This window comes from Vipera ursinii (genome assembly GCF_947247035.1).
Source record: "Vipera ursinii genome assembly, chromosome: 6".
NCBI lineage: Eukaryota > Metazoa > Chordata > Lepidosauria > Squamata > Viperidae > Vipera > Vipera ursinii.
In genome coordinates, this window is record NC_139515.1 from 60,907,693 (window position 1) to 60,935,112 (window position 27,420).

The following is a 27,420-nucleotide window of genomic DNA, read 5'->3' on the forward strand; positions in this document are numbered from 1 at the left end:
GTAAGTTAGGATTGGGAAGCATGTTCTTATAGTCTCTGTGAGGCCAGTAGTTTGGCTAATGAGCATGTAACAGGTCTATTCTGCTCCCGCCCTCCTGCAAACAATTGCATCGGTCCTGTGTCCGTCAAGCGCGCTGATGTCTGTTGATTTCAGGCGCTCTGCCTCTCTCCACTCGCCTAGAGATAGTGGACCCTTGGATGAATGTCCATAAGATTAATCTTTTCTCGACCTGGAACCTTTCAGATGTCTTGGGTTGCAACTTTCATTGTCACCTATACTGGCTGCATATAATTAGAACTGAACTTTAACTAATGGAAATCACCAGATTAAGTAAAGATAATTTAGGTTATAAGCCTTCTTTTATTCTCTAGTAAAAAAACACAACCCACTCCTGTGCTTCTGGTTTGTTTATTTATTTATTCTTATTTTAAAAACTTTGGAAGGATATTCTTAATGGTAGTTCTGGTGTTACTCTAATATATATACATTCTTACTCTTAAATGTCATGAAAAGTTTTTTTACAAAGGACTCAAAAATGCTGTGTAGATCCTCATGTCATTCCAATTAACAGTAAACGATAACTGATTTATTTTTTCAGCATCCATTACTTATCCCATAGCCTTCATCCCATAAACAAAATAATATTTGCTATTATCCCATGCAAGATGACATAAATGTCAGAATAAAAATAACAAATAAGCATCTTTCTAAATATCTTTCAAAGTTCAATCTGCTTAAAGAACAACTGTACAAACCTCAGGCTAGGAAGAGTAACAGAAAATAAAGGGCGAATTTAATACTGAAATCTCCTCAGGTCGTAAAAGGAGGAAAAGAGTTACTGTTTTTCCATCTAGAAGCTTTCAAACATAATTATCCAGAGAGAGAACAATAGACCATGAAGCCCTTCTACTCTTGCTGTGCATCTCATCTAGACAAAGGTGCCAGAAGGCTCTGTCAGATAGCCATTTCATTCACTTTTAACATTTCAAAGGGGCTGGGCCTCTGCTAGCCCTTGAATTAGCCTTTGAAAAACTAAGCCTTTCCTGGCCAGCTTCAGTACTAAAATAATTCACTGTTTCAAAATAAAATGGTGTTTTTAAAAAGATTTTGACGGCTATTTTAAAATATGCAGGCTGAATACCAGGAAGAAATTCCTATTGGCAAGAAATGTTTCAAATGGAACACCTTGATTCAAAAGTGGGGGATTCCTACTTGCTGGAAGCTTTTGAGTTGAGGGCAAGCTAGATGGCCAACTGCTGAGGCTGGATGTATTGTAATTTAAAGTCCCATCTCACACATTTTGCAAGATTTATGAAATCTGTTACAGCAGTGTTCACTTATATTTCACCTGATTCACTGATTTGCAGTCTGTATTGGCAGTCTAGTATACTTGTGAAGAATAATGGGGTGAAGAAAGTTCTTTAAAATTGTTAAATATGTGTGATATTTGGATCCAAAGGAAAAAAGGTGCTTCAGATATAATGTGAGTGCACTCACAACACCTGTCAGCAACATCTTAAAAAGTTGCTTTATTCAGCGCTTGTTGACAAGCACAGCGGATGCACTGTTGCTGGGATCAAAGGACCTTTCCTGTTTTGAATCTGAATACTTGCATATGTTGTCTGAATTATATTGATCCCTATAACATCTGAGAATTTTGCCAAACAAGTACTTTTCTTTTTCTATATCCTTTGAGTAAGGATTCTGAAAGCTCATTCCAATTCCAAACGTGTACTTTAACTTCTTTTTTTTTTGTCACTGTCTTCCTATTTATAGAAAGTCTTACTAGAAAGAAGTAGTAAGTATGTCAGGTTGTGATTCCTACACAGCAATTTTTTGCAAGTCAGCACTTTCCCAAATACTGCATTTTGGAGTTTTATAATTCCCTCGCTTTGTTTGTAAACCAATAAATAAAATCGCAGGGGGGTAGGGGACTCACACAAAAGCTGTGTCTTAGCTTAAGAGAAATGGTGGGAATTTTAACTTCAAGTTACAGAAAGACAAAAATGGAAAAATTGAGAACTAAGTTTAGTCATAAGTCCTCAGCTTACGACTATAATTGAGCCAAACAAGTGAAACATTTGTGAAGTGAATTTTGCCCCATTTTACAACCTTTCTTGTCACAGCTGTGGCAACTGAATCACTGCAGTTGTTGTGTTATTTTATGTTTCCCCATTGATTTTGCTTGTAAAAACGTCACAAAAGGTGATTGCATGACACAGGGACACTGCAACTGTCATAAATACAGTCAGTTGCCAAGTGTCCAAATTTTGATCACATGACCATGGGGATGCTGCAACTGTGAAAAATGGTCATAAGTCACTTTTTCCAATGCTGTTGTAACTTTGAATGGTCATAAAATGAACTGTTGTAAATTGAAGATACCTGTATTATACTCTAAGGACCTTGCTTTAACCATTGTTGTGTGCTCTGACCACTATTGTAGATTGATTGCATAGGAATAATTATGCAGGGGGGTGACACTCTCCGAGATGGCTGCTGAATTGTAGGAATTTTTCCTTTTCCTGGTGACAATTTTTGGATTTTGCTGGCAGAGCTGGTTCTCTGGCAGTGCTGCTCCCTGGGTTTGAAAGGAAGCATTTAGGGATGACCCAAGAATACTTTTGGATGGCTATGGAACCATCTGTGAAGGGGTGCTGTGGAAAATATTCAGAGGCATGATATTTTAGAATTATAAGTGCAATTCGGAAATAAACCTCCATTTGGTTATCAATGACAGACACTTGCAGATAAAAGAACTTTTATTATGCACATTAGAAAACTACATTACATTACTTTTCAACATAATCACCATTCAAATTGAGGCACCTGTCATAATGTCTTACAAGATTTGAAATTACTTAGTAGTAGTCGCTTGGTGCCAAATTTTGACTGAGGGGGGGGGGGCTGATCAAAAACATCCCAACAGAACTGCTTCCAAAGTTCTTGGATGCGGCTAGGGGCGTGCAGGTGAGCATTATCGTGAACCAACACCACTCCGGAAGTCAGCATCCCCAACACTTGTTATGGATGGCTTGTCTATTTCACAATAGACATCTAAATTGATGGTCAAACCACGCTCCATGAACTTCACTAGCAGTACTCCTTTGGCATCTTCACATTTGGTGGGATTTTCTATGGCACAACTTTCGGTGTGGTGTTGGTTCATGATAATGCTTGCCCGCACACCATTAGATGCACCCAAGAACTTTTGAAGCAGTTCCGTTGGGATGTTTTTGATCACCTTCCCATAGTTCAGATTTGGCACCAAGTGAATATTACTAAGGAATTTCAAACTTTGTAAAAGCTTATGACAAGTGCCTCAGTTTGAGTGGTGATTATGTTGAAAAGTAATGTAATGTTGTAGTTTTCTAATGTGTATAATAGAAATTCTGTATCTGCGAGTGTCTATCATTGATAACCAAATGGAGGTTTATTTCCAAATTGTCCTCATAGATTCACAAAAGGAATGTGATTTGGAACCAGTTAATTTGTTGGAAATAAATTGGGACTGTATACTTAGAATTAACTGAGATGATGGCATACACCTCTTTGAAGTTTAAGCCTGCAGTCTTTTATAACAGCAGAAATTACACTGAGTGGAGAAGCAAATTGGCTTTCCCCATGAGGACTGAAGAAGATGGGGGAATGAATTTATTACACTTAATCAGGAAGCAATTTTATCTGGACTTTGTTGGGAAGATAGCCTGATTTTGGAGATTGAACTTATATATTTAATCAGACAACAATTAATAAGAAATGGCATTAAGAAACAAAAATGGATATTTGATCCAGAATCAATTACTGTTAATTTTTGGGATGATATGGGTTAGATAAGATGCTGTGGAAAATTTTCTATGAATTGTTCACAATAATAGCTTGTTAACAGGGAGATTTGAAATTTTAATCTTGTCTTTTTTTCTTTTCGTTTGTTTTTCTCTATTCTTTAATTTACAAGTTACAAACATTCACTTAATGCTCATTTGAAGTTATGCAATAAGTGTCCCCTAGTGCTTATGAGAAAGTCCAAAAATTATGAATATTGCAGAACCACGGCAGTTGTTCACTCTTATGATGTGGCACTGCAACATTCACCCTGGCTATTACCTCCCTACCCACCCCCGCTCTGGGTCTCCCTAGGCACCAGGCCTTCAATACTCACCTTGCAAAGATAAGATCCTTTGCTTTTTTGGCTGCTCCAGGCCTTTAGTGCATTCACAGAGAATGGAGGCCTAAAGTAATGCAAGATCATGCAAAATCAGTGGGGCAAGATCTCACGCTACTGATCTTGGGTGATTTCATGATACTTTAGGCCTCTGTTCTCTGCAACAGAGAATGGAACTAAAGCCAGGGGACGCTTCCACAGCCCTCTGGTGGCCCGACCTGGGTGCCGGAGGCCTTCTCCAGGCTACTGCCACCTGGATCTGAGGCCAGGGTATTCTTCCATGGCCCTCAAGCAGCTACTTATATAAATAGGGAGCACATCCCCTATGGATTATTAACCTTATGTTCAGGAACTTTTGGATTACAAATCTGGGCAGAGTGATAACTTTGGACCCTTGGACAATTATTTGAAGCTGAGACTGAAAAACAGAAGTGGTTTAGAAGGTTTGTTTTTCCTTCCTGCCTCCCCCTCTGTGGGGGAGTCTATTGGATTATAAGAGGCTACAGATAAAGACTATAAAACTTATTAGAGATGAATGTAAAGGACATATGGCAATATAGGTTGTAAGATTGGAGGCTTTGTATAAAGCTGATAATAGGGGTATATATTAGAACTGAGAAAGCTTTGGAGGGTGGGAACAAAAATGAGTGTTTCCAACTTAGCTAAAGCTAGCAAAAAATCATCCTCAGCTCCATCTTCTACTACCCCCAGTCCTGTGTATCAGAGATCAATTGATGCAATGTTACAGCAAGAAAAAAGTAACAATTTTTAGAATGAAATGCAAACCACATTACAATTAATTCAGGAGACAATTACTTCACATAAAGAAGACACAAAGAGAAATCATGAAGAAACAAAAGATAACTTTGATAAAATGAAGGAAGAAATCCATGATTTGAAATTCCAACTGGAAAACTTCCAACATAAGATTTCAAAGAATGAGCAATGGATCCAGACAATTGAAGACAAATCAGTAGAAACCAATCAAAAGATGGAAGAAATAAAAGATGAAAACCAAAGATTGGCAAGTAGAGAATTAGAGGAATCAGTAGCAGTTTTAGAAATGGAAAAGGCTATTGCTAAGCACATTGGTTTGTGCTTAAATTGTAAGCCGCCCTGAGTCTTCGGAGAAGGGCAGGATATAAATGGGATTTTAAAAAGGCATCTTATTTTTTAAGATTTTTAAGATTTCAGAATATAATGGAAGACAAGGAAGAGAACCTTGCTGATCTGATGATAGAACTGTTGGCTGGTGTGCTGGAATTGGGGAAGCAGGAAATGGAGGGAGAGATAGACCAAATATTTAGAGTTAACTCAAGCTACACAAGAAGAAATAAAGTCCCCAGAGAGATTCATGTCAGATTTGTTAAAAGATCAATAAGAGATGAAATATTAAGAAGACTGAGAGATGACCCATTGCAATATAAGGGGAAAAAATCATGTTTTTGAAGCAGATACCTAGGAGGATAAGGGATTCATGAAGAGAATACCAATTTTTGACTGATGCCAGAATGAATACTAATCAATTGGGACATAAAAAGATACAGATTGGATTCCATCTTTAAAGCAAAGGAAGTTTATGAGAGATATAGAACTTTTGCTTGAAGAAGGAAACTTAGAACTCCAAGCAGAAGGGGAATTTAGAAAACAGCATTAGAAGGGGTGGCCAAACAAAGAGAAGATGAAGAAATAGAAATCACAAATTAAGAAGAAGGGGCTAAAGGGAAAGAACAGAGACAGACTAGAACAACCAGGACAGGGGTCGGCAACCTGAAAAAGGAAAAGAGCCACTGGGAACCGGTTCCATCACACATAAAAAAAGTGGGAGCCGTGTGCGTGCGTCCATGCACGTGCATGTGCAAAAAACGTTTTGCGCATGTGAAAAATGGGTTTTTCTTGCACATGCGCGAACGCGCACGGTTGCCATTTTTTATGTGTGATGGAACTGGTTCCCGGTTGTGCAACGGCGACGACCCGTTTGCAGAGCTACCGCCTTCGGCAGCCTGCAAACGTGCCGCCGCAGCTTTCCCAAAGAGCTTTCAAAGGTTTGGGGAGGTGCGCGTGCACCTCCGCCCATCCGGAGAGGTGCGTGTGCACCTCTCCAAACAGGCAGTGCCACTCTCCATTTGGAGAGGTGCACGCGCACCACTGCCCGTTCGAAGAGGTGCGTGCGCACCGGGCAGCTGGGAGCCACAGGAGACGGCTCAAAGAGCCGCATGCGGCTCCGGAGCCGTGGGTTGCCAACCCGTGAACTAGGAGAATAAAACCTAAATATAACTGAAAGAGATGGAAAAGGACAATGGGATGCTTTCAATGAATATAAATGGACTGAACTCCCCCTTAAAAAAGAAAAGACTTGGCTTCTGGTTTGTGCGCACAGTCCTTCCAGATGTGCAGGAAGAGTCTGCTCCCTGCCGTCCCATCTTTCTTTTTTGGAGGACCCTGAAAAGGGTCGAAAATCGCCCTGGAGGTGTGACTACCATGAGGAGGCCCTCCCTGTGATCACTGAAGGGCGGCAGCCCTCTGCTTGAATCCGGAGTAGCTCCTTTGGCCTGAAGAAGAAGAGACATTGTATACATTGTATACATTGAGATTAGCTGAGCCTCCCTTCGTGCTCCCACCCCCCCAACTCACAGTGACAACAAACCTCCATCTTATTACACCATGTGAACTAATTGCACCACACACCAGCCTCGCAAGTCAATTCTGCATAAAGTTTATAAAAATTATTTCCCGTTCAAAAGCCTAACAGCCCAAGGATAAAAGCTGTTTTACAGCCTGTTGGTGCGGCTGGCTATACTCCTATATCTCCTACCCGATGGTAGAAGAGTAAAGAGATACCGTCCAGGGTGTGAGTCATCCCTGAGCATTTTCCTCACTCTTCCAAGGCAACGAGCCCTGGCGATGTCATCCAGTGGTGTCAGGGGACAGCCCAAAATGTCTTGTGCTGTACTCACTACCCTCTGTAATACTTTCCTATCTGCGGCTGTCAGACCAGCATACCAAACCACAATACCATACGAGAGGACGCTCTCTATAGTAGACCGGTAAAAGAGGGTCATTAGCCATTGTTCTACCCTGTTCTTCCGCAAGACCCTGAGAAAGTGAAGCCTCTGTTGGGCCTTTCTAGCCATGTGTGTTGTATTAACTTTCCAGGTCAGATCTTCACAGAGGTAGACTCCCAGAAATTTAAAGGAGGAAACTCTCTCCACAGTCCTCCCCGATGTAAAGTGGGGCAGGTTCCTCCTTTTTTCTCCGGAATTCTAGCACCATCTCTTTTGTCTTGCCGATGTTCAGGTGCAAGTTGCTGTTATTACACCATATGGATAGTTTTTATACCTCCGCCCTGTATGCTGTCTCATCCCCACCTGTAATAACACCCACCACAGTCGTATCATCTGCGAACTTAATTATCACAGTGGATGGGTCAGATGATACACAGTCATATGTGTATAAAGAGTACAGGTAGGGGCTAAGCACGCAGCCCTGTGGCGAGTCGGTGCAAAGCTTCAGGGGGGTGGACAAAGCAGACCTGACCCTCACTGTTTGTAACCGGTCCCTAAGAAAATCTTGAATCCAATCGCAGATACTATAGAATCTACAATTTTATAACAAAAGATAGTATTTTAATAATTGTTGAACGGTTAAGACAAAAATATTTTTCTAATAATTGGTGATTTGTTAAGATGAAAACTAGACTTTAGTGATAAAAAATAAGAATGTTTTGTAATAAACAATGTACGTTTTGTAGACAAGAGAATTATTTTTTATTGAAATAGGGAATTGTGGGTTACCCAAAAATTAAGCTTTCTTTTTTTTAGGATAGGCTACTCTAGAGTATTTTATTGCAATTAAGTAAAACTTAAAAACAGGATATTGATATGTATTAGTGAAAATATATTGAAAATTCTGTTAATGGACTAGGTCACAACTAGAAATGTATTAATTTGATTATTTTGACTATGCGATAACTAAGGGAATCAGAGAGGGAATCCTTGTTGATGCAACCTGAACTATTTGCAAACAACTGGTTATTTGTTACTTTGACTACCCAACCACTGTATTGCTTCACAAATACATGTATATGTAAATAAGACTCTTTACACAATTACAAAAATTAAAAATGGATATAGTCTGTCTTCAATAAATGCATATTAAAAGACAACATTATAAATTTCTGGAATGCCCGAAAATCAGGGAACTTATTTCTCACTAGCACAACAAAAGAAAAGAGGAGTATATATCAAAGAAACAATGAACTCCAAACAAATCTACTCAGATGAAGAAGGAAGAATACTAATGGTAGAAATAACGATAAATCAAAAACAGACATTGATGGTAGCAATTTATGCACCAAATAATAAACAAGAAGAATTTTATCAAAGATTACATAAGAAAATAGTGGAGTTTAGTAGGAGATTTTAATGCAATTGTACATGGAAAGTTAGACTATAGAAGTAGTAAAATAGGGGGGAAAGGAAGAAACATCTTGCCTAAGACCTTTTTCAAAATGGCAGAAGAAATTTATATACAGGACATATGGAGAGAAATAAATCCTAAGAAATCTCAATATACATTTTATTCAAATAGTCACAAATCATGGTCTAGAACTGACATGATATGGATATCTCCTGAATTAAGAAGGGACATACAAGAGATTGAGATAGAAACTAACGTATGGGTACACCACAATCTGATAAAAATCACGTGGAGAGGAACAAAGAAAAAAATAAGATGGACATTAAACCAATCCTTATTGAAAGAGAGAATTTATACAAAAAGCTGTAAAGGAAATGGATTTTTTTACAGAAAACAAGAAAGAAGATACATCACTCCGAAATGTCTGGGAATATAGCCAAAGCACATTTTAGAGGAATAACCATAACTTACATGGCAAAAAAGATGAAAGACAAAAACCAACAAACTAAGCTAAAACTTTTTTTCTCCACCCCGAACCAACGATGCCCTCGCCATGATGTCCCGTTGCCTGGAGGCGGTCCAGGTCTGGATGGGGAGAAACAGTCTTCGTCTCAATCCTGCCAAGACTGAGTGGCTGTGCATATCAGCATCTCGGGTTAACCAGACTATTCCACCTCTAACGATGGGGGGGTGAGGTGTTACCCCCCATTGATAGGGCTCGCAACTTGGGCGTCCTCCTGGATTCACGGCTCAATTTTGAAGACCATATAGGAGCCGTGACCAGGGGGGCTTTTGCCCAGGTTCGCCTGGTGCGCCAGTTGTGACCCTACCTGGACCGAGATGCCCTACGCACAGTCACTCATGCGCTCGTGACCTCCCGTTTAGACTACTGCAACACTCTCTACATGGGGCTGCCCTTGAGGACCACTCGGAGGCTTCAGCTGGTGCAGAATGCGGCCGCGCGAGTTGTGATGGGGGTTTCCCGATACTCCCATGTAACACCTCTACTCCACGAGCTGCATTGGCTTCCGGTTGCCCTCCGGGTGAGATTCAAGGTGCTGGTGATGACCTATAAAGCCCTTAATGTCTTGGGTCCGGGATATTTGAGGGAACACCTGCTGTCAGCATCAAGTTCCCTTCGTCCAGTGCGCTCACACAGGGAGGGTCTTCTCAGGGTGCCGCCAGTAAAAGATTGCCGGCAGATAACACCCAGGGGGAGGGCCTTCTCCGTGGGTGCGCCTGTCCTGTGGAACCAGCTGCCTGTGGAGCTTAGGACTGCCCCTGACCTTCGTTCATTCCACCGGGACCTGAAGACCTGGCTCTTTGAGCTCTCCGGCCCAGGCTGAGAATTTTTAACTGGGGTTTTTATTTTTAGGGATAATTTAATCTTTTAAAATTGTTTTTAACTTTTGTATTTTGTATTGGTTTGGTTTTTAAATACCCTGTAAACCGCCCTGAGTCCTTTGGGAAAGGGCGGTATATAAATCTAATAAAATAAAATAAATAATAAAAGAAGAATTTACAAAATTAGAATTAGAATTACAAAGATGGGTCCAAAGTTGCCCGGAGAGGTGAAGGTGAAGGAGGGGTGCCCCATCGATCACGAAGCAATGGCAACAGCTTCGTTTGATCTGGGGAAAGCCCTCCGAACCTGACAGGAGAAAGGCTAGGGTGAGATCAGCGTCAAGCCCAAGATGCTTGCAGCCAAAGTCCCAGAGCACAAACTTAAACATCGGTGAACAGTGTGCTTGGAATTGGTGAGAGTACTGATCTTCTTTCTTCTATCTACTATTTAAATCCTTGAAAAGATCCCCAAAGCAAGAAAACCACCAGAAGTGAAGGGAGGGGATTATATTCCCATTCCCTTACAGACGGAAGTGGCGAATTAACATAAAAGGTTGAAAGAGATATACAAATTTGTTAAAATATTTCAGTCTGGACAAATCTAGGAACTAAAAAACTGTCAAGATTATCCCCTAAAAAAATTCTGATGGAATTATAAAAATGTATAACAAAAATAACTTTTTGAGAGAAAGAAAAACTGAAAAAAGAAATAACTGCTGACACCTAGTGGAGAATCAAAGAATAGAACCCTAACAATAAGGACTCAGAAATTGGCAGAATGCCCAGACACAAAGAAAAAGTTGTTCCTTTGAATTGCAAATAACCTTGAAGACAGATGGGAACAAAGGAAGAGCCAGCTATAAGATTAAAAAGTGTTTAAAAGGAAAAAAACACCTGGACTTTGCTTAAACCTAAGAACTGTTTATGGGAAAAAAATTGTTTTTTTGTCTAATCTTTTAGAGGAGAATTTGCAGGATTTAAAGTGGCTTAATATACTGAATCTGTAATTTTGACTAGTTGATAAATTGACTTTTGAATTAAAACATTGATGAAAGATTATTTGAAAGGGGGAGACAACATGGGTATCACATACGTATCAAAAAAATGACAGGATGCCACATTCAATATTTTCTCCTAAAGGACTTAGCCTGGAAAATCAAGGGCCTCCAGAAGCAATACTTCAAGGCAAGATAAATACTTTCCCAGAGGAAATATATGTAATGTTAGGACAAATACAAATAACAATAAATTCAAACCACGACGAAATTCGAAACAACTTTGAGGATTTAAATAAGCATATTTCCAATCTAAATCTACAATTAAAAATACCCAGGAAATAACAACAAAGGAACAAACAAATTAGACAGCATTATAAAAATTATAAAAGTAGGATGTGTGCTGAACTAATGAGATAATGTTATGAGAATAATATAAGCTGAAAAAAATGTTATATATAGAAATTATTATTATTTGTATAAATATAAAATATGCATATACCTAATCATTTATATATTGAAAATATTAAGAATTATATTTTGGCTAAGGTTGAAGAAGGAAAATACAAATGGGAGAAGGGAAGATCAAAGAAATGTATTATTAATTAATATATTAATTATGGAATTATCAAATTTAATCATTATTGTCTGTTAATTAATTATTACTGTCCTTTTTTTCTCATTAAAATGTAAACCAAGACAACACGCTGTACACCAGGCACTGGAGATTGTTATAGTTAAAAACCTATTAATACATACATACATACATGCATACATACATACATACGGTACATACATACATATATATAAGAAAGAACAAATAAGTCACAAAACAGAAGATGAATCAGAGGAAATTGATCCAAACATGCAAGATATAAAAGAACGGAAACATAAATTGGCACAAATAAAAATCTGCAAGACTTAGTTACAACAATGGAAATGGAAAAGGCACCCTATTTTTTAGGTTTTCAAAATATACCTGAGGATAAGGAAAAAGATTTTAAAAAATGGATTATAAAGCTATTAGGGGAAATGCCAGAAATTAGGAGACAAAAAATGAAAAGAGAAATTGAGGGAAAAGGAAAGTGGGAGTTGTTTAATGATTACAACTGGGCGGAATTCCCCCTCAAAAATACCCTACTTAAATTGATTTTCCCATTCCAAGCAATATTCACAAAAACAGAGGAAGAATTTTTTGGCGATTTAATTACTTTGGCCTGGAAAGCCAATTGGCAAAGGAAGAAAGTTAGACTCAAAAAACAGATCTGACGTACCAGATGGGGTATTATATGGCCCAATATTTATTTGAATAGGGTCAAAAAAATAGATAACCCATAGATATAAATAGATTTTTATAATAAGAAAGATGATTTATAATTAGAATAGCATCTTCTTTTTTGTATGGGAATTATAAAAACACTAGGATGGCTTGTATAAATGAAATTTTCAGCTACACAAATATAACTAATTTTGAGAAATCATAACTGACAAAGATATTTTGAATACTGGTGGGAAATCAAACTTAAATAAAAGCTTGACAAACAGGACACTGATTTAATAAGGAGACTTTAATTGCAAATACAATTCAAATATGAAGTGGTTAGAAAAGAGGTTATAAATTACCATTTTTATCTGTATAACACTAGAAAAATTTGAAGAGGATGTCTATATCTAATTTTGTATGTATCCATAGTAGTGAGAACTGTATTTGTTCAATGTTGGAAAAATGAAAATACTATGGGAAGAAGAGAGCATCAGGGGGGAAAACCACTGGATTGTGTAGCATTGACCAGATTTATATTGAAGAAGTTAAGATGCAACATTGAGTAACAAATGTACCTGGACATCATGTTGTTTACTAAGCACTTTTGATTTGTAATAATAGAAAATGAATAAAACACTTACCGTATTTAAAAAAGTATTTAAATATGACAACAGATTTCAAAGACCTTAGAAAGAATTCAATAACGGCAAAGTCAATTTCATTCATGAACATGAATGATTTTTTTGCTATTTCAAACAGAGGATTTGAAATTGGTATCTCCTAGAATTATTAGCAACAGCTATTTTACTTCAAAGAATATAAATGTCCAGCTCCTTGGTTTATTGGGATGTAACATTTGTTTCTCTCATGTGAAGGGCATATTTTATCTACTCAGTGAAGGGATTATTGTACTTACAATGATCAACAAAATGAAGTAAATGAAGTTGTAGAATGAATGAGCATCCATCACATAATACATAATCTCCACCCATCCTTCCAGAGTGATTACCTGAAAAAAGAGAGAGGGAATAGGAAACATTTCAGTAGCTACAAGGAGATAGAATATCCATTCTTTTTGTAAGGCATCTTAGGGAAATCCTGACAAAAGGGAAAAAAAATCCTTATGGATTACTAAAGCAACTTTTCCTAGCCTGATGCTCTCAAATTATATTTCATAACATGTTAAGACAAGGTATATGACTTATACTCCCAGAGCTTCACATAGTGTTCCAAAATATTGGATGTGACCCTCACAAAACTTATCAGAACATTTTAAATATCATCAGGAATAATCATATTAGCTTCCTTAATTTAATGTCTTCTTAATTCTAATTTAGTTTAACTTAGTTTTCTCATTTAATTCTATTTGATTTTAAATCTTTAAATTAAAATTAATAGGTTCTGCCTATTGTCTGTCTAAAGACAAAATGTAGCTCCCTTTGCCAAAAGGTTATGTATCACTGACTTAGAGACACAGGACTGATTCTCTGAAATAAATCACAGTTCTCAAAATCAGCTACTTGAAGACACTGCCAGGATTCAAGTAAAATTAAGTGGACAGGTCCATTTCTGTTCTTTGCTACAGGAAACCAAATACCTCGGTTAGACCTGGATAGATAACTCTTGGAAAGGTGTCTTTAGAATGAGTAGAACTTTTAGATAACCTGATTCAGATTACCTGGAATATAACAATCCATGCATAGCCAATATTATCAAAGTTGATTGCCCCTTTGTGTGGATTGGTATTGCCTGTACGACACTCATTGTAATACTGGTTCCAGTTAACGCACATGCCACTGACGTTGAACTCCTGCCTGACTGAAGTATAGTAGAAGTAGTCATCCTTATCCAAGCAGCATACATGGCCCCGTTCTTTGAGTGGGGGTATCTCTTGACAGCCCATGATACCATTATCGCCTGATAGTGAACAGATGAAGGGCATTTCATCATCCTCCTCAGGTTGATAATAGGGAGGAAGAGTGATGTTACCTTGGCTGAGAGAACACATGAACAAAATTGTTATGGCAAATATTATAGTTAATAATACATGTGTAGACTGGATATAATGGCGAAAAATCACAAAATATAAAGCCCTACAAATAGAAGTAGAACAACTGTGGCAAAAGAAAGCAAAGATAGTACCAATAATAATAAGTACCATGGGTGCAATTTTAAAACATCTGGAGACTTCTTGAACATTATCAGCACTGACAAAATCACTGTCAGTCAATTGCAAAAGACAGTTTTACCTGAAACGGCTTACATTCTATGATAATACTTTTAATATTCTTAAATAACAATAATTCCTTATTCTAGATTCTTGGGAAGGACTCAAAAAGTGGACAAAAATGCCAACCTCAAATATCTGGCTGACTATATGACAAATAATAAAAATCTAGTACAGCAGAGGATTAATAATGTTATCTATCCAGAGATATTGGCTAGAATTAGAAATATTAACAAGAACAACAAGAGTAAAATGCTTATTACATTGATTACAAGATCCAGTTTAATATCCAGTTCCACAGTTGCATGCTTGTTTGTGACCAGGGCCCCCATAGCACACTAAATCTGTAGAAGTAGAAAATAGTAGATTTCCAACCAGTAAGTCTTCTCTGAGTGCTAAAAACAGAGTGGAAAGTAATTTTATTACTCTATTTTTGCCAGTTCTACTGTTACTTTAATTAGTACATCAGGAGTAAAAGAAGGTACTTTCTTCTTGTACCCAGCTCTATGTATTTAAATGATTCCTTGAAATCAGGAACCTTGGGCAGGTATTCAAAGATTGAATAAATGAAGGATTTCCTGTTCTTCAGAAAAGTTCAGAAAAGTTGGGAATTGAAGATATGGGAATTCTGGAAATGGCGTTAGCATGGCACAGCTCCCTCTCTGTGTTTCAGCCTGAACTCTAGAACAGCACTAGTTTAAAGTTCTTATTTGGAGGAGAAATGCTAACTACTATTGGTTTGTTCAGAAGTCATATCAAAGTATGATATGGACAAGAAAACAGAAAGTTTTGTGGGTCATTTAAATTGACCTGGATCAATAGTTTAGAAGATGATCTGAAGTGATTATAACTCAAGGAAAATCCAATTTCTATACACTGAGGAAGAGATGTTGAAAAAGGCCAAGGAAAGAGCAGATAAATTCCAGATGGCGCTTGGACCGATTCCCACCTCCCTCTCCCACAACCCGGTCGAGTCCTTAGTTAATGCCTGGCAGCAGGCTGCTTCGGAGGCACTCGACCGCGTTGTCCCTTTGCGGCCTCTGACCCAGTGCAAGTCCCGACTCGCTCCTTGGTTCTCCAAGGACCTGCGGGAGATGAAGCGCCAGAGAAGAGGCCTAGAGAGCATTTGGAGAACCAGTCGGTCTGAGTCTGACCGAACACAGTTAAGATCCTTTTCTAGATCTTATCTTGTGGCAATGAGGGTGGCAAAGCGCGCCTACTTCACCACCCTCATTGCGTCCGCAGATAATCGCCCGGCCGCCCTATTTAGAGTGGTCCGCTCCCTTATAAGTCAAGAGATGGGAGAGGACCCCCTACATGGACGGGCTGAGGAATTTAGTAAATATCTGGTGGACAAAATTGCTCAGATTCGGGCTGGTCTGGACTCTGACTGGGCAGTATCTAACGAGAGGAAAACGATGAAGTTGGCCGAGTACATTTGGGAAGAGTTCGATCCTGTGACTCCGGATGAAGTGGACAAGATCATGGGGAAACTAAGTGCCGCCACATGTTTGTTGGACCCGTGTCCCTCCTGGCTAGTCTATGCAGCTCGGGAGGTTACACGAGGCTGGCTCCTAGCAGTTATCAATGCCTCACTGAGTGAAGGGTACTTCCCTGCTGCCTTGAAAGAGGCGGTGGTAAGGCCCCTCCTCAAGAAGCCGGCACTGGACCCAGCTGTTTTAAACAACTTCCGTCCTGTCTTCAACCTTCGCTTCCTTGCGAAGGTCGTTGAGAGCGTGGTGGCACGACAGCTCCCTTTGAACCTGGAGGAAGCTAAATATCTAGATCCGTACCAATCGGGTTTCAGACCCGGGCACAGCATGGAGACGGCATTGGTCGTGCTGGTGAATGATCTCTGGCGGGCCCGAGATAGAGGTTATTCCTCTGTCCTGGTCCTATTAGATCTATCAGCAGCTTTTGATACCATTGACCATGGTATCTTACTGCGTCGTCTTGAGGGGCTGGGAGTGGGAGGCACCGTTTTGCGGTGGTTCTCCTCCTACCTCTCGGACTGTTCGCAGACGGTGTTGGCAGGAGGGCAGAGGTCAAGCCCTAGGCCTCTTAAGTGTGGAGTGCCTCAGGGTTCGGTGCTCTCGCCCCTCCTGTTCAACATCTATATGAAGCCGCTGGGAGAGATCATCCGTAGCTTCGGGGTGAAATATCATCAATATGCTGATGATACCCAGCTATTCATCTCCACCCCGAACCAACCCAGTGATGCCCTCGATGTGATGTCCCGTTGCCTGGAAGCAGTACAGATTTGGATGGGAGAAAACAGGCTTCGACTTAACCCGGCCAAGACTGAGTGGCTGTACATACCGTCATCTCGTTTAGTCCAAAAGGTTCCATCTCTGACTATTGGAGGAGAGATGTTACCTCCCATTGATAGAGCACGCAATCTGGGCGTCCTCCTAGATTCACGACTCAGTTTTGAAGATCATATTGGAGCCGTGGCTAGGGGGGCATTTGCACAGATTCGTCTTATATACCAATTGCGCCCCTTTTTGGACCGAGATGCCCTACGTACAGTCACCCACGCACTCGTTACCTCCCGTATTGATTACTGTAATGCTCTCTACATGGGGCTGCCCTTGAAGACCACCCGGAGGCTTCAGCTGGTGCAGAATGCGGCTGCACGGGTTGTGATGGGAGCTCCCCAATACTCCCATATTACACCCCTCCTGCGTGAGCTGCATTGGCTACCAGTTGCCCTCCGGGTGAGATTTAAGGTGCTGGTACTTACCTTTAAAGCCCTACATGGCTTAGGTCCGGGATACTTGCAGGACCATCTGCTGCCGGGAACAAATCCCCATCGTCCAGTATGCTCGCACAGAGAAGGCCTCCTCAGGGTACCGTCAGCTAGGCAATGTCAACTGGCGACCCCCAGGGGGAGGGCCTTCTCTGTGGGAGCGCCAGCCCTATGGAATCAGCTCCCCCCTGAGCTTCAGATGGCCCAAAACCTCCAATCCTTTCGCCGCAGCCTCAAAACACTCCTGTTCCACCAGGCCGACCTAGACTGACAGGCATTTTAATTAATTTATATTTAGTATTTTTAATTTATTTTTTAAATTCTCTAATTTAATTTATTGCACAGATGTTCTCAATTTTATTTCTATCTTGATCTCTGTACTTATTATATGTTTTGCTGTTAGCCGCCCTGAGTCCTTCGGGAGATATGGCGGGATATAAATCCCATCAATCAATCAATCAATCAATAAATGTTTTTATTCATTTTTTTCCTTGAGAGAAAGGCTTGTGACACAGTTAGAACTAAAATAGACAGCAGATGTTTCCTAGAGCAAATGGGTAATCTGGTACCATGCCAGCATATGGAATCATTAAGCATACTTATTTCTCAACATGTGATAGCAATACTTCCCACAATATTGAATCCAAACTTAAAATAGTAGAAGTAAGCTCAGAAAAATAAAAATCTACAAAAATTAAAAAAAGAACGAATTATCTAAAAATATTGGAGCACAATTTTAAACCATGAGTTTGCCCATTTTATATATGCTCCTTTACTCATGATATTGCTTCAGATGTACACTATAATGTTTTAAAATGTAATGTAAATAAAATAAGTACCTGTTTGATTCTTTGTAAGGCAGAAAAAACACAGAAAATGTATTAAAACTGCTAAAAATGCTTTATAAATATGTATCATAAATGTATATTCATTAGAAAGTCCATATTCTTTCAATTCTTGATATGAAATGAATCATAACATGAAATGGCCTTGGGTTAAATCAAAAGTTTTAAACTACATATTTGCACCATAGGCTGGATTTCTACCACTGTGTAAATTTAGAGAGAGAGGAAGAGTTAAGAATCTGCACATGCCAACATCCTGGAGATCTAAACAGCCAAACAGAAAGGTTAGCATCACAGTTCTCCTTGAAGTTATCACCCAGATTCACATATCATCTGCTTCAATACTAGGGAAGAATGTAGGGAACCATATGAGAAGCTATAAAACTTGAAAGGGAGAAATGAAGATGCAATTGTTTACTAACTCAGCTCCCTTCAAATGTATTATACAGTTTTTAGAACTGAAAGATCATTCTGCATGAGGGTCACAGTAGTTAATTCTCCAACACATTGGAAGGACAAATAATTCAGTTTTAAAATAATAATAGTAGTAGTAGTAATAATAATAATTATTAATAATATTATTATTAATAATGATGATGATGATGATGATGATGATGATGATGATGAAGTTGGAAATATATATATATATATATATATATATATATATATATATATATATATATATATATATATATATATTCAAATTTTAATAAATTATAATTGTTTGAACATGTAAGTATTTACTTGAAGTTATGGATTCTTTTTCCCTGAAAAACAGAGACTAGCAATTCATGTTCTTTGTCTAGATTTTCTGCATCAAGGAGGAGTTGGATTAGATGGACTAGATGATCTTCTCTAATACTTCAATCTTATGACAATCTTTGAATTTTCTTGTTGATGATATACATAATTATACAACAGTAATTTCAACATTTTCACAGGTTCCTTTCAAAAAGCAGATGGAACTTTTAGATTTAGTACACAAGGGTGAGGGACTTGGGGTCTGGGATTAGCTCAATATCAAAGATAAAAAATAAATAAATGAAGAAGAACGGAGGCTTTACAAAGTTGAAAAGGAATGAGAGTCATTTCCTGAGCACTCACATTGTCAAGTTCTCATCCATGAAACAGCGGTTTCTCAGTAGACCGGCCCACAGCTGCACACCGATGATACCAAAGATGAAGAAGACAAAGAAGCAGAGAAGGAGAACATTTCCCAGCATGGGTAATGTGTCCAAGAGCAAATTCACCAATATTCGCATGCCTGAGAGAGAGGGAGAGAGAGAGAGGGACCAGGGCCAGGGAGAGAAGAATAGATCACCACACAGGAGCAAAGGTGGAAGGTGGAAAAAGAAAAGAAAAGAAGGGAAACAAGGAAAATATGGTAGTAAGACTAGAAGATGTAGAGAAAGGAAGATAACAATATAGAAAGAAATCTGGAGCAAAAAAAGTGCAAGGAAGCTAGAAAACATACAATAGATGTGCAGCTTTGAATTATGTAACAATAATCCCTTTAGTCTAATGGTTGATCCAGCCAGTTTGTCCATGTTGTATCTGTTCTTATAAACAGATTCTCATAAATGTCTAAGATACAGGAGGCACTTCCCATTTTTAGTGTTTCAAGATCCAAAATGTTAAAACAAACCAGAAATACCTGACATTTTTAAACTGAAATGCATTCCACATCATGGATATTGTTTAAATAAAGCTCCTGTTTATATATTTAGAGAAAAAAATATCATTATCATACATTTTAGCACCTACCTGTTATTACCGTTGGATCCTGGTTAACTGAATATTATTCTCTTCTTATACATGTATTCTTTAAAATTATCAAATTATAAAACTGAAATTGTTCAAATGTGGATTGTGTTTCTCCCTAACTTTGTATAACTTTGCCAAGCTAAGAGGCTGACCAGTACATCAATGGTAAGAATGGTTTGTGTGTTTTGCTAAATTAATCATAGTGCTTATGTATTCCACCATACCTTGCATTTAAATAATCCTTTTAACAAACAGTAACTCTCTTATTCCCTCATTTACTTTTCTATCTTTTCTGAGACAGCTCACTCTATTGGATTGGCCCAGGGAATCTCATTTAACAAGATGTTGCATGTAGGGCAGTGTATAAATGACTAATTAGCTATTTATAACTAGTTCATTACATCAGTTGGCTTGGGAGGGGAAGAGAGAGGGAGAGATAAGATTAGGATTCTGTGACAATTCCCTAAGGCACCAGCTAATCCCCTTTTTATGCCCTCTGTCATAGAATTAGTTACATTATTTTGTGCTTTCCACTTTGTCTCATTTTCCTGTGTCATTGTTTTCCAGCAATTGGGAATAAAAAAAGATCTGACCTCAAAAAAATGCATGGAACCGAGCTCCATGAAGAATTAAAATATTCACAGATGAAAATATATATTTAGAGGCATGGATTTAATACTTATGAAAGCATTCTGAGTTTCAATAGCTTCATTTCTTTGATGTCTAGATAATTCAAGTCATAGCAAGGGAAGAAAACTCACATAATACCAGTGATGAGAGATGGCATTTATGTCTCTAATCACTTATCATACTTAGCTCCAGGGACTCCAATTTTCATCAATAAGATATAATTGATGTAAAATCATTTTAACCATTGTATGTCTTATGCATTAAAAATCCCCTGATTTAGTTCTTTACAAGTATGTGAATAATAAATGATGAAAAACAAAACCCTCCAGTCTTTCTTATCTATATAACAAGTGATATTTGGTCCTACAGGCAAGAACTAAGAAAACAAAAGGTACAAGAGAAATAAGGTTGATTTCATGGGGTCTGAATCAACAACTTTTATTGAAGTATTATATGGCCAAGTACCCTAAATGAATGAGACAGTTGTGAATATTTAGTTCTAGTTAGTACTACATGAAGCCAGTGGCAAGAGAGATGAAATGGAATAAGAATTTCTATGAAAATGTTCTCCAACATGGTGCCATCAAGTTGCGTTTTACTACAGTTATTTTCATCATTCATGCTGGCTGGGAATCATGAAAATATTAATATAACGCAGATTAAGAGCATCAAGTTTGCCCTAGAGAATTTGTAAGAAATTTCTTACCAAATAAAGATGTATGGGGCAGAAGGTGCAATAACAATTTATCTGGGAAAGCCCCATGGAGAAACATTAGCTTTAGCCTCATGTACCTTTGACTGAACCTCACTAAAATAAGTGGGACATTTGTAGTAAACATGTCTAAGACTGCTCTTCTAAAAAAACTGCAATGCCTTTTTAGGATGATAAAGAGGATGTCATATTTTAGGTTTAGTGCAATGATTTTATAACTTAAGAATTATAAAAGATGAGCTAATTCTGAGGGAAGAGCGTTGCAACAAAATGGGTTATCTGCTTAATGCTTTTGGATATCATTCCATGCAGGCCAATGGAAAGCAAGAATTCTTAAGTATGAAATCTCCTCCAGTAAAATATATATAATTAAATTATTCCAAATATTTTTCTACTTGCAAACATCCATTAGTATATTTTAATAAGTAATTCTCACTCAATTTATCACAAGTTAACAATGAAAGGAAATGGGGTATACTCAAGTAAAAATGACTAGAGGCATTTAATGATATGGTAATGGGTAAAGTCTGATGCAGAGGAGCTTATAACCAACTAGTCAACTATTGGTTACTTGATGAAGTTTCATTTACTTCAAAGGGTTTACTTATGACTTCCTAACTTCAAAATGTAAAACACATTGAGCTACAGTCAGGTGAAATATACTAATTAGCTTTAAAAAGCCTGCAAAGAAATGACACCATCTGAATGGTGCCATTTAAAGTATGAAACAAGAACCTTATGGAAGAGAAAAGACACATCAACTCTTTGCTTGATTATATTCTTAATTCTCAGAAGTTCTTGAAAACAATTTGATACAAACAGTAATAAAATCTACAAGTCTTATTATTACTTCATTCCCTTGCCAAAGCAAGATAGATCCATAGGTTTTTCCAGCACAGTGGTAGATGTTTTCTATTTTTTTAATTATTGGAACTTTCTGATTTGTAATTAAGATGGTATTTGATGGACAGCTTTTTTTTTAAAAAAAAAGATGTTTCCCTTCTTGTACAAATTTAAGTCTATAGAAGGAAGAGATCATCCAGGAAAGATACAACTTTATAAACATCCATTTTAAAAAGTTTACATAAATTCATTTTGGGGGAAAATTCTTTGTTAGCAGGAATCCGGTTGTGACTATATAATATATAAAAAAGAACAGCAATCTAATAAATGACTAGTATCTGTCTAAAATCCAACTCCTAAGGTTATCCCTCTCTTCTGGAATATAACATTAAAAAGCCGTTAACCATTTTCTGAGCCATCAAATTATTCAAGATTAGGGAGACTCATACAATATATGTGCTGGGAATTACAAGAATTCTCATCCAATACTTGGAGAGGTTGCTTCTAGTCTTCTATGTCAAGGCAGTTAAAGCATACCTACTTGCGCGATGTCAATAGTAAACATGGAGAAATGTATTCAACAGCTATACAATAAGGTCACAAATGCATAATAACACGCATAAGAAGACATTAGGAAGATTCAAACACTTATCCCACTAATTCTTTCCAAATTATTGCAATATTATGTACAAAGCGATGCCATTTTATGAAATGCAAGTCTTGATTCCTGATCAGTTTGTGCTTATTATAAAGAATCACTGGAACAATTCAAATAGCAAAGATGGTCTCAGCCAGGTGTCAAGGAGGCATCAGTAGTTTTGTTTTTATACCTCTGAAAACTCTGTAGTTTGTTTCAACATGTCATAGTAATAAAAAATGTTATTATGCAATAAAAGCCAAGCAGCAGTGCCTTCTGCCATCCTCCCCCTCCAAAATAGTTTCAGCACATTCATTATGTTCAGCAACTTAATCAAATTTCACTTAAAGTTTTCATGTGTCATGTGTTAGGCATTGTTGTACAGAAGTCTCCTTGTGCTACCAAAGAGTTGCACAGACAATGAAGTATACTGAGAGTAGTAAGAAATCACACAGTAACCACAAGATACACTGAGTTGTGAAAATAGAAAGTATTTTACTTTAAGGTGGTGTAAAAACAAAAATGCACAGTCAAAAAATAAACAGTCCAGGTCATACACAAAAATAACAGTCCAAGTACAAATCCTAATACAAAGTCTTCTTACCAGTCCAGAGGTCAGAAACACAGTTATGCAGATACAGAGCAAAAAAGCAATAATAGAGCGATCAGCAAATTCAGATATTCAGAGAGATCCAGTGAGAGAGAGAATCTACGTTTCTAGCTCCCTCTTATGGCCATGAGCAACCTCACAGGCCCATGGATCAATTACCTTCTTAAAGTTACAACATCATCATGGCTTATATATTTCCAACCCAATATGTAGGCTATCATCATATGCCTAACCATAGGTGTTCATATAAAAGAAGCAGCTCCCCTTCCAAAGCCTGTTCATTACTAATATTTCAATGCTAAATGAAGACCTGACTATTTTCCTAGGCTCTGCAGACCATCACAATAGTGTGTCTTTTTATACAGTTTTATTTTGAATGTTTTAGGGCTTATATGATTTATTGTTTTTACTGATTGACATCTGATCTGATGCTGTTGATATACAATAGGTTAATTTTAGAAAATGAAAACAAACTAATATTTGCTACTGTATATCTGCTAATTAGTTTAGTTGGACAGAATGAGCTTAATTTTCGTCTCTGCAGTTAGCAGCAGAGTGACAACTATAGCTGTCTTTCTTTTTCATACAATAACAGAACTTGAGATCAATGTGATAACAACTGAACGTTAGGGCACTCTGTTCTACTAGTTGCTTTGGAACAGATTCACAATTCACACATTACATTTGAAGCAATTTTCACATTTTCCTCATATGCCAATTCTGGTCTGAAATGTGGCAGAAACTGTGAGATTCTGACGGCAAGCAAGCTAGTTTGGACCCAACAGACACCTTTTCAATAATGGTCTGTAAAATGATTTTTTTTCTTTCTTTGCTGTCTACCTCTCCTACTGTTTCATTGTGAGATAGACATATAGCTAGATAGATTTGTGTATGTGTCCACATGTATGTGTGAGAGAGACAGAGACTCTGCCTCCATTAGCTTTTTTATTGTTCATGTCTCCTCATGGTGCCTATCTCCTTTGCTATTCTTTTTTAGCTCTTTCTGTTTATATACTATTATTTGGAACTCCATCTTTTCCTCCTCCCTGTTTAGCCTTTTCCACTGCTAAAGCAGGAGCCACACTGGCTCACAGTGAGGAGCAGGAATATGAAAGAGACAGTGACCTTTTCTGAGGCTGTATTTTTTTTAAAAAAGCCATTCTGTGTAAAAGGGAATGGAGGCTAGGGAGGAGAACTCTGATGAAGCAGTATTTGGCAAACAAAACAGGCTTCTGGGACATCAAAATGAAAAGAGGCACTCTTCACAGTGAAGAACAGCAGACAGACAATTAAATATGCATGGATACCAGGTGTGGATTCTGAAAACAGAGAATCAGAAATGCAGAAGTTGAACCCTGGTCTCTGGTTTTAACGGGGAGACATATTGAATATCAGTCACTGATCAGGAAACAATGGAAGTTTCTCGCTGGCAAATGTGCACCTAAAGTCATAGTTTGTGAACCATCCTTTTTAATAATATACTCCCTCACAATTGACTATTGGGAGAAAATATGTGTGCAAATGGAAGAATGGCACACACCGCTGGAGACTGCTTGTAGATGGATGACTGCAGAATTTCTCCCCTGGACGGAGAAATTATCCAACTAATTTCTCAAAAACAGAAGTCTTTTGAAAAGACAATGGCAGCAATGTTACTGAGAAAAATTCAAAAAAAGGAATTCCTTCACAATATGTTGAGAATATTGCTGAGAAGCCAAGAAGCTGCAGATCACTGGGGAGATAATTCTATAATAAAAGACAGGATATTCACACAGCTTTCTTGGCCATTTCATAACTAAAAAGATGCAGGAATTCTATATTCTATTCATGTAACATACTCTGAAATTCTCTTCTTTCATGAGAGGATGGCAGAAGAAACTGAGAAGCTACCTTTTGATGCTATGAAAATCCATAGTATAATTTTGGAGGGGAAAATATTTGAACTCCCTTTTGGAATGGTGGGCAAAGTGAATATATTCTGGAGGTGCCTCAATGCCTTTTCTGACAACCTTCTGTCAACTTTAGAGAATCCATGTCCCCTCCAGACAGTTCCTGTCAACTTCTATTAACCAGCTGCCACTGCTGAAGCTATCTCCAATGAAGCAAGTAGCATGTGCCAACTTTTGGGAAGAAGTGATTTAGAAAAGGATGAGAAGTGTGTGTGTTTGTGTGTGTGTGTGTGTGTGTGCAAGCTGCAATTAACACATACAGACAAATCTCATATTTCAGTTCCAACCCTTTTAACATACTTCCTTCTCATATGTTACAAAACATCATTTTGTACATCCGTTGCTTTTCACTGCATTTAGTGTCCCAAAGCCAAATTAACTGTTAGAGAAATAGAGTTTTCTTATGCAACATTAATCATTATAATTTCCAGGTGCCTACATGAAGATATTAGGAGGCCTCCACTTAATAAAAAATCACCCAAAGGGCAGTTGACATTATTAATTTCATCTTCTCCATTGTAGCATGACTTGCGATTTGTGACCAGGTATACAGGGGGCAAGATCTGGCTGATGCTATTTAATGCCAGAACTGCCAGCAATAAATCTCTTGTCATCCATAAACTTATTGTGGATGAGAGGATAGATCTATCTTGCATTACTGACATATTGAGAGGTGACAGATGCAGGATATACCTCCCCCCCCCCCTTGGAAATGAACCATTCTGGGTTTGGGATTAGCCATGAACTAAAGGCAGAAAAAATGGCATGGTAACTATCATGTGAAAAAGTTGCTCTCTAGGGACAAACTGAGTTTCCCCCCTGCCCCCCAGCTTCACTTCCCTGCTACTGTAACCAATGACATCACAATGTCACAAGAACAAACATGTAACTTGCAATTTAATCTGAAGGAGAGGGATAGTTACTTCCATTAATTGTCTTGGCGAGATCACTGTCTGATTGACTTGGAACTGAGTTGCTCTATCAACTTCCACAGGGAGAATAAATCTACTTGCTTGGGTGATCCTAAGCAACTAGTGAATCCTTTGGTTTCTCAGAAAATGCTTAGAATTTCTTGGATTAAGAGCCCTTGCTCACCTCAGATGATTGCAATATGGTCTATATGGGGCTGCCCTTGAAGACTGCCAGAAATTGCAACTGATCCAGAATGCAGAAGCTCAGGAAGTTTGGGATGCTAGCCAACTCACCCATGCAACACTTTTTTTAGGAGCTGTTTAGTTACTGATTTGTTTCTGAGTATAATACAATATTATACTTGTAATTTTTCACCTTTCATGCTTGTGTTGGCTCACAGCCTAGATATCTGCAGGACCATCCCCCAGTAGTCTCTGCCTGTTCAATGAGATCTGGAAAAGAAAGTTCCCTCAGACCCTGATCTTTAGGGAATGTTATCTAAAGGGATTTAATGGGTTGTTGCAGTGGGCTTTTGAAATCTGAGGTATTGTTTTTCTCTCTCTCCTGGAGAGTGATCAGTAATATGGACCATAGTTGCTCTTTGACCCCTGGGAAATGTTATATTGTTATTCTATTTATATTTTTATAATCTTATTACCATTTTGGAGATCTATGAGCTGTTCAAAGTCATAATTGGAGAAGAATATAAGCCTAGTAAAATTAAAATATTTGTATATGGATTTATGAATCAGACAATATATAGATATTGTCCTATCCCACTTTGGTGCAAAGCCTATGGAATTACTTCTTGCACAGTACTTTAAAGTGAAGGCTCTTCAACTGATGGAATTTATCCCTTTTAATGTATCCATAATTGAACTAGATGGCTTATACAGAAATACAGGACAATATTAGGCAGCCAGAGAATATTATTAGCATCTTAAACATTCTCAGAAATATTTATAAAATGTCCAAGAAGGCTTCACTTTCTCATTTTATGTATTTTCTCAGACCTCCCCCCCACCCCAACTTTTCTTAAATTTCTTGAAAATAACAGTTTTCTTGCCCCTTCTCATGAGGAGTTTTGGAAAGCATACTAAGTATGGAAGATACAGAGGCAATATAGAAATGTTATGGTGGAAAAAATAATCCCAATCTGCTGCTTTAATTAAAGTCTAAATTTGTTGTTGTTAGTTGCGAAGTCGTGTCCGACCCATCGCGACCCTATGGACAATGTTCCTCCAGGCTTTCCTGTCCTCTACCATCTTCTGGAGTCCATTTAAGCTCACGCCTACTGCTTCAGTGACTCCATCCAGCCACCTCATTCTCTGTCGTCCCCTTCTTCTATTGCCCTC

General features: G+C 38.1%; 1 protein-coding gene across 1 annotated transcript in view; it reads right to left on the bottom strand.

Moving 5' to 3' along the window:
* The window catches only part of CACNA1I (calcium voltage-gated channel subunit alpha1 I), a gene marked incomplete at both ends in the record, with an annotated part of 335,073 nt that overhangs the window by 78,416 nt on the left and 229,237 nt on the right, over positions 1-27,420 (bottom strand). The window contains 4 exons of the mRNA XM_083365368.1: positions 12,829-12,967; positions 13,104-13,196; positions 13,866-14,181; positions 19,113-19,272. Of these exons, the coding sequence (XP_083221494.1) occupies positions 12,829-12,967; positions 13,104-13,196; positions 13,866-14,181; positions 19,113-19,272 (708 nt within the window). The remainder of the gene's footprint in view (positions 1-12,828; positions 12,968-13,103; positions 13,197-13,865; positions 14,182-19,112; positions 19,273-27,420) is intronic.